This window comes from Cherax quadricarinatus, chromosome 8 (genome assembly GCF_038502225.1).
Source record: "Cherax quadricarinatus isolate ZL_2023a chromosome 8, ASM3850222v1, whole genome shotgun sequence".
NCBI lineage: Eukaryota > Metazoa > Arthropoda > Malacostraca > Decapoda > Parastacidae > Cherax > Cherax quadricarinatus.
The window spans coordinates 53228752-53245733 of record NC_091299.1 but is presented as its reverse complement, the minus strand read 5'-3'; the positions used below and the strand labels follow the sequence as shown (position 1 = coordinate 53245733).

Sequence of the window (16982 nt, the reverse complement as noted above, 5' to 3'; positions counted from 1 at the left end):
AGAAAATGACCACATACAAAAAGGATTCAGAGTCACAGAGGGTGAGGCAATGGGAGGAGGAAAGAGCTAAATCAGTGTTTATCCATGGGCTTCAGGAGAGAGAGGAAAGACACACACTGAAAGACGGGAGGAAGAAAGAAAGGAGATTGAGAAAATCTTCACTGAAATAGGTGAAGAGATGGACGAGATTGTAAATTTTCAGAGAATAGGGGGTTACTAGAAGGGGACAAACCGACCGATCAAGCTGATTCTCAGGACGGAAACAGTGTGGAACAGGATCCTCCAAGAGAAACCACGGTTGAAATACTCGGAAGAGTACAAGAGGGTGTTCCTAGAGAGAGAACACAAACAGAACGACAGCAGCTGAGGGAGAGGACAAAAAAGCAATAGGAGCTAGGAAAGGAGACAAGGATGGAACCAGCAGAGGTCAGTCAGAGCAGAACAGAGCAGCAAGGGCAAGCACACACAAAACTATTCTCAGAACCCCACAACCTATCACACCATCCCAACACACACTACAATCCATACCCACAGCTTCCACCCAACACCAAGCTATAGAATCCCAAAGTATGCTACCAGATCTCCCACCCTCACAGGCCCCCCAAACCACAGTGTTGGAAAGGAAACTGAAGGTATGGTACACAAACGCTGATGGAATAACAAATAAGTGGGAGGAGTGGCACGAAAGAGTCAAAGAGGCATCACCAGACATCATAGCTCTCACAGAAACCAAGCTTACAGGTATGATAACAGATGCCATCTTTCCAACGGGATACCAGATCCTGAGGAAAGACAGAAGGAACAGGGGGGGTGGAGGAGTGGCATTGCTGATCAAAAACCGATGGAATTTTGATGAGCTGGAGAGAGGAGACAGCAGAGAAGAAAGTGATTGCATAGCGGAAACGCTTCACTCTGGAGGTCCCAAGGTGGTAATAGCAGTGATGTATAACCCACCACAGAACAGCAGGAGGCCAAGGCAAGAGTACGACGGGAGCAATAGAGCGATGGTTGAGGCACTGGCTGCAGTGGCCAGAAGAGCTCATGCATGCAGGGCAAAGCTCCTGATCATGGGTGACTTTAACCACAAGGAGATCGATTAGGAGAACTTGGAGATGCATGGGGACCAAGATACATGGAGGGCTAAGATGATGGAGGTGGTACTGGAAAACTTCATGTACCAACACGTAAGGGACACTACAAGAGAGAGAGGAGAGGATGAACTAGCAAGGCTGGACTTTGTATTCACCTTTAGTAGTGCAGATATCGAGGACATCACATATGAAAGACCCCTTGGGGCCAGCGATCATGTGGTTTTAAGCTTCGAATAAACAGTAGAGCTACAAGTGGAGGGAGAAGCAGGAAGGCCAGGACGAATGAAGCCAAACTACAAGAAAGGGGACCGAGGAACTTCCTGAACGGGGTTCAGTGGAACAGAACTGGCAGGGAAGCCAGTTAATGAGATGATGGAATATGTAGCAACAATATGCAAGGAGGCTCAGGAGAAGTTTGTACCCAAGGGTAACAGGAATAATGAAAAAGCCAGGATGAGCCCATGGTTCACCCAAAGGTGCAGGGAGGCAAAAACCAAGTGTGCTAGGGAATGGAAGAAATATAGAAGGCAAAGGACCCAGGAGAATAAGGAGAGCAGTCGTAGAGCCAGAAACGAATATGCACAGATCAGTAGGGAGGCCCAAAGACAATATGAAAACGACATAGCAACGAAAGCCAAATCTGACCCAAAACTGTTATACAGCCACATCAGGAAGAAAGTAACAGTCAAGAACCAGGTAATCAGGCTAAGGAAGGAAGGAGGAGAGACAACAAGAAATGACCGTGAAGTATGTGAGGAACTCAACAAGAGATTCAAAGAAGAGTTCACAGAGGAGACAGAAGGGGCTCCAGAAAGACGGAGAGGTGGGGCACACCACCAAGTGCTGGACACATTGCACACAACCGAGGAAGAAGTGAAGAAGCTTCTGAGCGAGGTAGATTCCTCAAAGGCAATGGGGCCAGATAACATCTCCCCATGGGTCCTGAGAGAGGGAGAAGAGGCGCTATGTGTACCCTAACAACAATATTCAATACATCTATCGAAACAGGGAGATTGCCTGAGGCATGGAAGACAGCAAATGTAGTCCCAATCTTTAAAAAAGGAGACAGACATGAAGCACTAAACTACAGACCAGTGTCACTGACATGTATAGTATGCAAAATCATGGAGAAGATTATCAGGAGAAGAGTGGTGGAACACCTAGAAATATCTCATCAACAGCAGCCAACATGGCTTCAGGGATGGGAAATCCTGTGTCACAAACCTACTGGAGTTCTATGACATGATGGCAGCAGTTAGACAAGAGAGAGAGGTGTGGGTGGATTGCATATTCTTGGACTGCAAGAAGACGTTTGACACAGTTAAACACAAGAGATTGGTGCAAAAACTGGAAGACCAAGCAGGGATAACAGGGAAGGCACTACAATGGATCAGGGAATACTTGTCAGGAAGACAGCAGCGAGTCATGGAACTTGGCGAGGTGTCAGAGTGGGCACCTGTGACGAGCGGGGTCCCACAGGGGTCAGTCCTAGGACCAGTGCTGTTTCTGGTATTTGTGAATGACACGACGGAAGGAATAGACTCTGAGGTGTCCCTGTTTGCAGATGACGTGAAGTTGATACGAAGAATTCACTCGATGGAAGACCAGGCAGAACTAAAAGGGATCTGGACAGGCTGTAGACCTGGTCCAGCAATTGGCTGCTGGAGTTCAACCCCACCAAGTGCTAAGTCATGAAGATTGGGGAAGGGCAAAGAAGACCGCAGACGGAGTACAGTCTAGGGGGCCAGAGACTACAAACCTCACTCAAGGAAAAAGATCTTGCGGTGAGTATAACACCAGGCACATCTCCTGAAGAGCACATCAACCAAATAACAGCTGCATCATATGGGCGCCTAGCAAACCTCAGAAGAGCATTCCGACATCTTAATAAGGAATCGTTCAAGACCCTGTACACCGTGTACCTTAGGCCCATATTGGAGTATGCGGCACCAGTTTGGAACCCACACCTAGCCAAGCACGTAAAGAAACTAGAGAAAGTGCAGAGGTTTGCAACAAGACTAGTCCCAGAGCTAAGAGGTATGTCCTACGAGGAGAGGTTAAGGAAAATCAACCTGACGACACTGGAGGACAGGAGAGATAGGGGGAACATGATAACGACATACAAAATACTGAGAGGAGTAGGCATGGTGGACGAAGACAGGATGTTCCAGAGATTGGACACAGCAGCAAGGGGACACAGTTGGAAGTTGAAGACACAGATGAATCACTGGGATGTTAGGAAGTATTTCTTCAGCCACAGAGTACTCAGTAAGTGGAATAGTTTAGGAAGCGATGTAGTGGAGGCAGGATCCATACATAGCTTTAAGCAGAGGTATGATAAAGCTCACGTTTCAGGGAGAGTGACCTAGTAGCGATCAGTGAAGAGGCGAGGCCAGGAGCTTGGACTCGACCCCTGCAGCCTTAACTAAGTGAGTACAACTAGGTGAGTACACACACACACAAACACAGGGTGGAGACGATCAGAGTGTTCCAGAGAAGAGATGGAACACAACAACGTGGGAAATCAACTGGAAGCTAAGAACTCAAATGAGTCATAGGAATGTTAGGAGGTATTTCTTCAGCCTTAGAGTTGTCGGTAGTGGAACAGTCTGGAGAATGAAGTAGTGGAGGCATTAGCCATACATAGCTTTAAGAAAAGGTACAATAAAGCTTTCAGAACAGGGAAAGAGTGGACCTAGTAGTGACTAGCGAGGAAGTGAGGATCGGAGCTATGATTCGACTCCTGCAACCACAAATAGGTGAGCACAAATAGTTAAGCAAACTCACTCACTCTCTCTCTCTCTCTCTCTCTCTCTCTCTCTCTCTCTCTCTCTCTCTCTCACTCTCTCACTCTCTCTCTCTCTCTCTCTCTCTCTCTCTCTGTCTTGAGTACTTACTCTCAGTAACATAGACCAAGACATAAGCTGCCTCAACGTTGGGTGGGATGCACGAGTAGTTGCCTGAGTCTGAGTGTCTGGTTAAGAGAAAACACACATGTTAAGTTTGGCTACGTAAAGTAAAATAATTAAATATTATAAATCTTAAAAAAAATTACATTAGCAACTGAGGTTCCACGTGAGAAATGAATATTCATTTTAAAAAGCAGGACAAAGACTGCAACGAGAAACACGTTTAGTTAATATCTAATTTCTTTGCATAGGTTTATTTACCTTTATTGTCATTATTTACTTCCTTTTAGTATGAACATTATTGATTCTGATGATGGATAAAGAAAGATCCGAAACATCAATAAAGATAACAGTTAAGATATGTCTCGTCGCAGACTTGCTTCTACTTCACGTTATTAATCCATCGTGTCTGCCTCTACCCTTTCCTTTCCCTAATAAAAAGTTTTTGCAGTCATGATGAGTTAGATATGTCAATTAACAAGTGGACTTCAACATTACAAAACGAAGTGTTTGTTATAATAATGATACCAGAGTAAATTTTCGACAATGAGCTCGTTTCCTTGATCATTACTGATTTTATGTCATTAATGTGAATACCTGACACGCATACTGACTCCAGCAACATCCTCACTGGAGAAGTCACCTTTGTATATTTATTTGCAATGTATAAAAGAAATGCATTAGTGCACAATTTCTGTAAATTTAATCTCACTTTGAAAAGTTTTTTCTAGATGAATGTGATTCATTTGCCGAAGAAAGTAATTTAAAGTTAGACCGTGAATGTGTAACATTAATCTGTATCAAACAAAAGAAATGCGGATAGTATCAAGTAAAAAATAAATGTGAATCCGAATGTTATAGAAATAAAGAAGGAAAGTAGAGCAGATCTATAACTCTATATGAATATCAATTTGGAGCGAGAAATTTAATACCAGCTTTTGTAGTAGCTAGGCTTAGCTTATATTACAACACCTGACAAGCTTTTTTTGCTTATACGCAATCGATGATCTAACTAAATGTAAGGAATATAGTCAAAATTATAGTAACTTTTGTAAACTATTGTTTGATTATCCTAGTATTAAGGAATATAGAGATAGTAGAGTACCTAGGTGTTATGTCCAAAAATAGGATTTCCAGACATATTGAGCAAATATTCATAATTTGCTAGTTAGAGATAGAGCATATTTCGTAAACACATAACATTTACATCAATTTACTCTTTTAGGCTTAGCTCTTAGGCTTTTAGTGCATACCGTCCAGGGATGAATGTTAAGTAGACAAGGAACTAGCCACTCCTATGTCAAAATCTAAATCTGTCATGAATTTTATGCAATGCTCGATAAACTTTTGTTTACCGATGCTACAAATCGTTGATGAATATCATTCCTGTTGAATTTTGATGTCTCCAGAGTAATATTTACCTTGTCATTCCTGTTAATGACTCCTATTGGTAAGCCAGCAAGCGGTCTACCCTGTACCTCGATAAGGTTATGAGTATCTACATTCGCTGCTGTTTTCAGCCCATTCTGAAACTCTGAGTGATAATTTTTTTTTTAATTTTCATAATAATAATAATAATAATAATAATAATAATAATAAGAATAAGAATAATAATAAAAATAACAAAAATATGTGCTAAACTTGAATAGATCATTCAGCGCTCTGAGTAGTCGTGTAATGAGTATTGGTTGGTGAAGGTTAGTCAAAGTTTGTGCAGTGCATTAATTTACATCACAAAAGTAAAGGAGTGATTCTGAGTTAAAGGTTGGACTTTAGTGAGGTCACTAAGAGAAAGTGTATCAGGGAGATACAGATGTCCAATGTGAATTTAGCATGATTTCTTTGAGAAAACAGAGAGATGCCTGGCACATCTCCACAGTGTGTGAATCACGTATGTTCCTTTCGTCAGAGTGAAAGTTCAGTGTTCTGTATCCTACAGCAGTGGGAAGATAACACGCCTAGTAGTTGTCTGATAAAAAAACACTTGTTATTTTAATAGTGTGTTGTAACTCATGGCAACGTTGTTCCCAGTAGTTTTGAAAATATGAAAAAAGAACGGGAAAATTGTTCAACGAAGGAACACCGTCCCGAGGAGGACTGGCAGTTCATGAATTGCTTACCGAGTGGCTCAGTCTGTATATTCATTGCATTAAACATTAGCGTTTTCAGGAACCTAACAAAAAATAACTTCATTGTGCTTTCTAGCAATGCGACACAACCAAGAGTGTGTACAAAGAACGATGAAAATATTTAGAGTCGAAGTCAAGGATATTTGTAATGCACTCAGGAGGCGATAAAAACAACACATAACGAGGCGGACTTTGCGATGTGTTTGAAAGCGATGAGATTTATAAATAATTCTGGTGAGAAAATGTTGGCCGACTCTACTAAATGTCCATGGATAACTTCTTCTTCCTCTTCTTGATTCGCCGGTACTCTCCCGGCCTGGGTCTTTTCCAGATGGTGACCCGGCCTTGGCTCCCAGTCTTGGGAGTGTCTGTGATTCATGTCTGCCACGGGAGTAGGTACAAGTATCTCCACATCTTCTAGGACCAGCTGTCCCCAGGCCTAGCCCCATTCCCCGCCCTCACGGGGTTCGTAGGGAAAAGCTAGACCCCCGCCCAAGGGGGGTTCGTGGGAATGGCAGTCTGGTGACCTACAGGTGGTAGTATGCTCTGGCACCTCCCCGCCCTAGGAGGGTTCCTGGCAATGGTGTCCTCATCCCATGGATTACTTTATCTTGATAAACAGCTATGTACGATACTGGGGATTGCGAGCCATCTTCGTTGACAGTAAAGAAGGGTTTGCACTCAAATGAATTTTGCTTCCACCAATTTTGTCAATGGATAACGTCGTTTATATTCAACAGAAGTTGCATGTGATAAAGTTATGTAGTTTAAACTTACATGTATTACGCCATACAGATGTCAGTATGTACGTGTATTTACATATATGTCGTGCCGAATAGGTAAAACTGGTCAATTAGCAAGAACTTATTTAAAATTAAGTTCTTTCTAAAATTTTCTCTTATACGTTTAAAATCATATTTTTTTCATTTGTTAATGTAAAAATTAATAATTTTGTACCAAAAGCACCTTAGAAAACCCCACCTAACCTTATTATAACAAGCGCAATTTTATTTAGCCTAATCTAAGTAAAATATTTTAAATTAGCGTATAATAATTTAATAATAAACAAACACAATGAAATATATTTTTTTTGTTAGGTTCGGAATGTTTTTTGCGAAATTATTGCATATACATATTGTAGCTTGCCCTCTTAGGCAAGAAGTGTGTTGCTATTTAAAAGCCAACATAGTAATTTTTATGTAGGAGGTGTGGTAGGAGCTCAAGACCCCAGGTTTACTGAAGCAGCCACGCTGTGGGACACCCTTGCAGACACCTCCAGCAGATCAGCTCAACCAAAAGAGCACAAACAGTCCCACTGGGACAAACCCATCATGGAAAAAATTGCAAACCACAATGCTCAACAACGCTTCAGGAAAGGACAAAGCTCGTCTGCTAGCGGTGAAAGCACCATACTCAGGAGATTTTCTTTATTCGTTCCCAACTCCTCCCAGGGCACCTGACGCGACCCACAGGCCATTCGGATTGGTGTTGCTCTTCGCCTAGCCGCCCCCGTACTCACTGAACATAGGTGTATTTGCGACAGGGCATCGGCTGATCAGTTCAGTCTTCATGGTTTCATGTGTCATACATCAGAAAGGATGTATGCTAGAAATGAGGAGGTCAACATCATAAAGAAAAGTCTTGCCACAGCCCGTTGTCCAGCTCAGCAGGAACCCCAGGTATGGAGGTCCTATTGTATTTTTAATGTATTTTGTCTTTAAATATATATATATATATATATATATATATATATATATATATATATATATATATATATATATATATATATATTTATTTTTTTTTTCTCACACTGGCCGATTCCCACCAAGGCAGGGTGGCCCGAAAAAGAAAAACTTTCACCATCATTCACTCCATCACTGTCTTGCCAGAAGGGTGCTTCACACTACAGTTTTTAAACTGCAACATTAACACCCCTCCTTCAGAGTGCAGGCACTGTACTTCCAATCTCCAGGACTCAAGTCCGGCCTGCCGGTTTCCCTGAATCCCTTCATAAATGTTACTTTGCTCACACTCCAACAGCACGTCAAGTATTAAAAACCATTTGTCTCCATTCACTCCTATCAAACACGCTCATGCATGCCTGCTGGAAGTCCAAGCCCCTCGCACACAAAACCTCCTTTACCCCCTCCCTCCAACCTTTCCTAGGCCGACCCCTACCCCGCCTTCCTTCCACTACAGACTGATACACTCTTGAAGTCATTCTGTTTCGCTCCATTCTCTCTACATGTCCAAACCACCTCAACAACCCTTCCTCAGCCCTCTGGACAACAGTTTTGGTAATCCCGCACCTCCTCCTAACTTCCAAACTACGAATTCTCTGCATTATATTCACACCACACATTGCCCTCAGACACGACATCTCCACTGCCTCCAGCCTTCTCCTCGCTGCAACATTCATCACCCACGCTTCACACCCATATAAGAGCGTTTGTAAAACTATACTCTCATACATTCCCCTCTTTGCCTCCAAGGACAAAGTTCTTTGTCTCCACAGACTCCTAAGTGCACCACTCACTCTTTTTCCCTCATCAATTCTATGATTCACCTCATCTTTCATAGACCCATCCGCTGACACGTCCACTCCCAAATATCTGCAATACGTTCACCTCCTCCATACTCTCTCCCTCCAATCTGATATTCAATCTTTCATCACCTAATCTTTTTGTTATCCTCATAACCTTACTCTTTCCTGTATTCACCTTTAATTTTCTTCTTTTGCACACCCTACCAAATTCATCCACCAATCTCTGCAACTTCTCTTCAGAATCTCCCAAGAGCACAGTGTCATCAGCAGAGAGCAGCTGTGACAACTCCCACTTTGTGTGTGATTCTTTATCTTTTAACTCCACGCCTCTTGCCAAGACCCTCGCATTTACTTCTCTTACAACCCATCTATAAATATATTAAACAACCACGGTGACATCACACATCCTTGTCTAAGGCCTACTTTTACTGGGAAAAAATTTCCCTCTTTCCTACATACTCTAACTTGAGCCTCACTATCCTCGTAAAAACTCTTCACTGCTTTCAGTAACCTACCTCCTACACCATACACTTGCAACATCTGCCACATTGCCCCCCTATCCACCCTGTCATACGCCTTTTCCAAATCCATAAATGCCACAAAGACCTCTTTAGCCTTATCTAAATACTGTTCACTTATATGTTTCACTGTAAACACCTGGTCCACACACCCCCTACCTTTCCTAAAGCCTCCTTGTTCATCTGCTATCCTATTCTCTGTCTTACTCTTAATTCTTTCAATTATAACTCTACCATACACTTTACCAGGTGCACTCAACAGACTTATCCCCCTATAATTTTTGCACTCTCTTTTATCCCCTTTGCCTTTATACAAAGGAACTATGCATGCTCTCTGCCAATCCCTAGGTACCTTACCCTCTTCCATACATTTATTAAATAATTGCACCAACCACTCCAGAACTATATCCCCACCTGCTTTTAACATTTCTATCTTTATCCCATCAATCCCGGCTGCCTTACCCCCTTTCATTTTACCTACTGCCTCACGAACTTCCCCCACACTCACAACTGGCTCTTCCTCACTCCTACAAGATGTTATTCCTCCTTGCCCTATACACGAAATCACAGCTTCCCTATCTTCATCAACATTTTACAATTCCTCAAAATATTCCCTCCATCTTCCCAATACCTCTAACTCTCCATTTAATAACTCTCCTCTCCTATTTTTAACTGACAAATCCATTTGTTCTCTAGGCTTTCTTAACTTGTTAATCTCACTCCAAAACTTTTTCTTATTTTCAACAAAATTTGTTGATAACATCTCACCCACTCTCTCATTTGCTCTCTTTTTACATTTCTATCTTTATCCCATCAATCCCGGCTGCCTTACCCCCTTTCATTTTACCTACTGCCTCACGAACTTCCCCCACACTCACAACTGGCTCTTCCTCACTCCTACAAGATGTTATTCCTCCTTGCCCTATACACGAAATCACAGCTTCCCTATCTTCATCAACATTTTACAATTCCTCAAAATATTCCCTCCATCTTCCCAATACCTCTAACTCTCCATTTAATAACTCTCCTCTCCTATTTTTAACTGACAAATCCATTTGTTCTCTAGGCTTTCTTAACTTGTTAATCTCACTCCAAAACTTTTTCTTATTTTCAACAAAATTTGTTGATAACATCTCACCCACTCTCTCATTTGCTCTCTTTTTACATTGCTTCACCACTCTCTTAACCTCTCTCTTTTTCTCCATATACTCCTCCCTCCTTGCATCACTTCTACTTTGTAAAAACTTCTCATATGCTAACTTTTTCTCCCTTACTACTCTCTTTACATCATCATTCCACCAATCGCTCCTCTTCCCTCCTGCACCCACTTTCCTGTAACCACAAACTTCTGCTGAACACTCTAACACTACATTTTTAATCCTACCCCATACCTCTTCGACCCCATTGCCTATGCTCTCATTAGCCCATCTATCCTCCAATAGCTGTTTATATCTTACCCTAACTGCCTCCTCTTTTAGTTTATAAACCTTCACCTCTCTCTTCCCTGATGCTTCTATTCTCCTTGTATCCCATCTACCTTTTACTCTCAGTGTAGCTACAACTAGAAAGTGATCTTATATATCTGTGGCCCCTCTATAAACATGTACATCCTGAAGTCTACTCAACAGTCTTTTATCTACCAATACATAATCCAACAAACTACTGTCATTTCGCCATACATCATATCTTGTATACTTATTTATCCTCTTTTTCTTAAAATATGTATTACCTATAACTAAACCCCTTTCTATACAAAGTTCAATCAAAGGGCTCCCATTATCATTTACACCTGGCACCCCAAACTTACCTACCACACCCTCTCTAAAAGTTTCTCCTACTTTAGCATTCAGGTCCCCTACCACAATTACTCTCTCACTTGGTTCAAAGGCTCCTATACATTCACTTAACATCTCCCAAAATCTCTCTCTCTCCTCTGCATTCCTCTCTTCTCCAGGTGCATACACGCTTATTATGACCCACTTCTCGCATCCAACCTTTACTTTAATCCACATAATTCTTGAATTTACACATTCATATTCTCTTTTCTCCTTCCATAACTGATCATTTAACATTACTGCTACCCCTTCCTTTGTTCTAACTCTCTCAGATACTCCAGATTTAATCCCATTTATTTCCCCCCACTGAAACTCTCCTACCCCCTTCAGCTTTGTTTCGCTTAGAGCCAGGACATCCAACTTCTTTTCATTCATAACATCAGCAATCATCTGTTTCTTGTCATCCGCACTACATCCACGCACATTTAAGCATCCCAGTTTTATAAAGTTTTTCTTCTTCTCTTTTTTAGTAAATGTATACAGGAGAAGGGGTTACTAGCCCATTGCTCCCGGCATTTTAGTCGCCTCATACGACACGCATGGCTTACGGAGGAAAGATTCTTTTCCACTTCCCCATGGACAATAGAAGAAATATATATATATATATATATATATATATATATATATATATATATATATATATATATATATATATATATAAACAATCGCAGACAGGCGATCTTAACTATGCAGGACAAGCCACAGGGGGGTGAAAATCTTTAGCTCAAGTTCTTTCGCACTTCTAAGTGCATCATCAGGAGCTATGCAAGGTTACAACTGAAGGAGTGAGGGGAAGTTTTTCTCCGAATAGTACAGAGTGGGTTTTTCGCCTCCTCCTGGCTCTCTTAGAATGTGACCAGCGGTCGCGTCACACCCACCACTGCCACCATCTCCCCATCACCTCCGCGTGGGGTAAGGAGACTTTGAGAAGTCAAGAAATATTATATATTTGGCCTGGAGTCTACCTAGAGGGTATTCTGGGGATCAACGCCCCAGTGGCCAGGTCCACGAACAGGCCTTCTGGTGGTTGCAGGCCTGATCAACCTGGCTGTTACTGGCCTCACGTAATCCAGCAAACGAACCACAGCCCAGCTGATCCGGCACAGGCTTTAAGTATTTGTCCAGCTCCCTCCTGAAGGCAGCCAGGGGTCTATTGGTAATTCCCCTTATGCATGGTGGGAGGCAGTTAAACAGTCTTGGGCCCCCGGACACTTACTATGTTTTCCCTCTGTGTACTAATGACACCCCTACTTTTTATTGAGGGAATTTTGCACTGCCTGCCCAGTGTTTTGCTTTCGATGCGAGTGATTTCTATATGCAGATTAAGTACCATTCCATCGAGAATTTTCCAAGCGTAGATTATGATATCTCTCTCTCGCCTGTGTTCCAGTGAGTACAAGTCAAGTGCTTCCAAGCATTCCAAATAGTTAAGGTGACTGATGGAACTTACATGTGCAGTGAAGGTTCTCTGTACATTCTCTAGATCTGCAATTCCACCTGCCTTGAATGGAGATGTTAATGTACAGCAGTATTCCAGCCTAGAGAAAACAATTAATTTAAAAAGAATTATAATTGGCTTTGCATCTCTTGTTTTGAACGTTCTCATTATCCATCCTATCATCTTCGCAGTTATGATTGTGGCACTGTTTTGATCCTTGAAAACGAGATCCTCGGACATTACCACTCTATTGTACGAAACGTTTCCTTAATAAAGATTCTCATATGTTGCATAAGTTTCTCAATCTTCAATTTGTCGGTTTTAAAGCCATTTATCACATCTGTCAGACACTGCAACATCATGGGAACTTGATACAAGAAGTTCTTCAATACTTGTCCAACCTTTGGACGAAGACCTACTTACACTAGTGGATGGTTCCACCATGATCCCGCCTCCTACTGCTTCGACTCACCTGTCTACAGTATACAAGCCAATTCTCCGGCCATATGCTTCACTTTCTACAAGATTGATGGACTGAACACATTGATAACAGGCTGAGGGACTGATTACCTCAAACTCCTTTTCTCCTTACCCCTCTCTGCTTTGTATTAGACTGAAGAAGTTACTGTGTGGTGAAACGTTTCCTTAATAAAGATTCTCATATGTTGCATAAGTGTCTCAATCTTCATGCCTTAGGTTGAACATACCAAGCAGTAAAATATTTGGGGATGGAACTGGAAGGCTTTCCAGACAGTAATCAATTTTCAGTAGCAATTCCTTGAACTGTTGGGAGGTTGCATCTGGAGGCTTATATACAACCACGATGACTGGGTTCTTTTTCTTGATCTTTAGTGTTAGAACTTTAATTACATCATGTGTGGTGTTCAGAATCTCTGTGCAGATGAGAAGCTCTTTGACGTACAGGCCAACCCCATCCCCCCCTTGTTGCCTGTTCATTCTGTCGCACCTGAAAAGGTTGTACCCATTTATCCATATTTCGTTGTCAAAGCGATCTTATGTATTGGGTCTCTGTAAAGGCTGCAAACATCGCATTTGACTCCTCTAGGAGTCCACTGATTAAAAGCATATTTTTGCTGGTGGTCGTATTCTGTGTTTGTCTGAGGGATTTAGTTATTGGCATCAGTAATTGTGGCTCTGAAGGGCCACTAGCTGTGCCTCGAGTTTAACTAAGCTCCAAGGTGTGGGCTATTTTTGTTATTTTCTTCCATTTTCTCTCTTCGTTTCCTGTCACTAGAAAATCACTTGGAGTGGGATTGTCGTAACTACTATGGTTTGTTTTATGGGGTCTGTACCTCCTGGTCCCTAATAGATGGTATGCAGGACAACTAGTGTTGTAGCACTGTTTTTGGAGGACTGAAGAGTGGCACATTTCTGTGTGAAAGAATTTGCAGTAGGTAGAAAGACACACTCCTTTAGACAGGAGGTCACAACATTTTTGAGGATGCTCAAAATTGCATGTTACATTTGTTTTTCTTGATATTCCATGATTACAGATGCCCCAAACATAGAATTTGAACCATTTCGCTTTTGGGTAGAATTTGTGGTAGGTGTGTTCTCAGTTTGTGCAGTTTCTAGGACTGCACTACAATCCTCAGTAGCCAACAATAACAAAAAAAGGCACAATACCTTGACTGGAAAGATACACAAATAACCCGCACATGCAAGAGAGGAGCTGACTCCTCCTCCTCCGCTACATCTATAAAGTGGGTTATGGTCTTGTGCAATGATGGTTGTATATTTAAGGATTCAGTGGTGGCTGTGATAGAGTCCCTAGCAGAGTCTGGACTAGCATTAAGACTGGGAGCCGAGTCTAAGTCAGCCCTAGGGCTGGGGGCAGTAGTGCTAGTGCTGGGGGATGGGTCTGAGTTAGCACTATGGGTTGGGGTTGGGCTAGTTGAAGTTTTTGTTTCCATTATTTTTTTCAGTGGGTGACTTTTTAATTTCATGTCATCCGTTGTGGTATGGGCATTCTGCAGTGTTAGGTTCACTCCTCCTGTCCCTTCCTCCCATGATTTATATATACTGAGTAGACTGTCCAAGAGTTCTTCTTTATTTTCTTTCTTTTATTGTTTTTATTATTTATTACCCTCCTGAGTACCTTCTTAATACCTGCCCAAAGTTCTATATATTTATTGTGAAACCAGAAACACCTTGCTAGTTCGATGTCATTTTTTGAGGCAGTGTATTTTCTTGCACATAAGATATGATGCTTGGAAATGCACAGGTTGCATGTGATCCTGGATTTAATTCCAAGGATTTTTTTAATGTCCTACAGGTATACAGTACTGACATCCTGCTCGTATCCTATTTCGCTGTGCATGCCACGAAATTCCAGTTTATCTTTCTGCTCGGCACTACTGGCAGTAATATGTGAAATCTATTTATAGAAACCGAGCTTGCCGCTTGTAAGTAGTGGGTGAATTATGGGGGAAATGGGAGGGACTATATTATGGTTGTGGGTAGCGAGTGCAGGGTAGAGGATCGTGAGGAGTCGGAAAAGGTCTCATGATATCCCGTTTTCTTCCTCGGGGTGGACATGAATCATATTTTCTCTGCATTTCATTTTGTTTGGTTCATTGTATAACTCTTTCCAGATTCATTCCTCACTGATCACTCAAATATATTTTACTTTACTGATCGTACTGATTCCTCACTCTGATCAATGTTCACTTTTAGACCCAAACAATTTCCTGTATTGGCACCATTAACCGTAGAACAGCCGTTACCTGGAGTATACCTGGAGAGGGTTTCGGGGGTGAACGCCCCCTCCACCCGGTCTAAGGCCAGGCCTCCCCATTGTGGAAACAATGGATGAGCCACTGAACTTACACTGCAATATCACTGTAATATTCTCATATTAAAATCCTATTTTTTCGTATTTGATAAGGTCTTACTCTATGGTATCACTGGATTATACGTAGGGTAGATTAACAGTTTGTGGGAAAGTTTTTTTAAACACATTGACTTGCGTGGTAGAATCTTGCGACTGCTAGCAACACTGGTTTAAAATATTAGCATATTACTTCTCTCTTAATTTCACCACATTAACTGAGGTGACTTATCTATGCACTCCAGTACCACAGTGATATACGCTATTTCACTACGAATTATACTCAATTTTCAGGGAAGTTTTATTTCCTCTCGCAAAAAATCCTTTGGTGTTTATTCACACACGGCACTCTGGCTCCTTAACTCCCCTCGGAGTACAGACCACTAGCACACTCTTTCCTTATTTTAGCACAGTGGTTGCTATTATTTGCTAGATGAGATTCCATCACTGAACAGATGTACTTTATAAATTCACTAGCACAGTTTTACGTTCTAGCACGCCCAAAAAAAAGCGATAATCCTCGAAAGACAACGGAGAGCGCTGCGACGCGTTTAGAGAAGGCTTGACGTGTTTGCCACATATATCTATCTATTTATCTCTCTCTCTCTCTCTCTCTCTCTCTCTCTCTCTCTCTCTCTCTCTCTCTCTCTCTCTCTCTCTCTCTCTCTATATATATATATATATATATATATATATATATATATATATATATATATATATATATATATGTCGTGCCGAATAGGCAGAACTTGCGATCTTGGCTTAAATAGCAACGTTCATCTTGCCATATAGGACAAGTGAAAATTTGTGTATGCAATAATTTCGCCAAAATCATTCTGAACCTAACGAAAAAAATATATTTGATTGTGTTTGTTTAGTACTAAATTATTGTAAACGTATTTAAAATATATTGAGAGGGACCTGCCCTCCCAAAGCAACCTACGTCTCACCTCCTGGCACTATATAAGGCCCCATTCTGTCACTTCAACTTCATATTGTTTCAGACAACGGAACAATGCTCTTCTCCAGACTGAGGGACTGACCACCTCAAAACTTTAAGGGTGATGGACTGATTACATCGTCTTCAAGTATCTTCTGCTTCTATCAACTTTTCTGTACTCGACTGAAGAAGCCTACTGTGTAGGCGAAACGTTTCGAAATAAAGATACCTAACTGTTGCATATGTGTCTTACCTAACAATCTGTCGGTATTTTATACCATTTTAATGTTCGCACATAAAATATATTTAGTTGGGTTAGGCTAAAATAAATTGTTCTTGTTATAATAAAGTTAGGTAAGTTTTCTAAGTTTCTTTTGGAGCAAAATAAAAAATTTTTACATTAACATTAATGAAAAAAATATATCTCTAAACGTATAAGAGAAAATTTTGGAAAGGACTTAATTTTAAATGAGTTCTTGCTAATTGACCAGTTTTACATATTCGGCACGACATATATATATACATATATATATATATATATATATATATATATATATATATATATATATATATATATATATATATATATATATGTGTATATATGTAAATTATCTACCTGGAGGGTATTCCAGGGATCAACGCCCCTGCGGCCCGGTCTTCGACCAGATCTCCCGGTGAATCAGAGCCTGATCAACTAGATTGTTACTGGTGGCAGCACATAGTCCA

At 41.3% G+C, this 16982-nt stretch overlaps 1 protein-coding gene across 1 annotated transcript in view; it reads right to left on the bottom strand.

Annotated features, from left to right (window-relative positions):
• Positions 1-16982, bottom strand: part of LOC128685521 (opioid-binding protein/cell adhesion molecule) — a 312879-nt gene that overhangs the window by 10359 nt on the left and 285538 nt on the right. The window contains exon 7 of the mRNA XM_070082745.1: positions 3989-4065. Coding sequence (XP_069938846.1) covers positions 3989-4065 — 77 coding nt within the window. The remainder of the gene's footprint in view (positions 1-3988; positions 4066-16982) is intronic.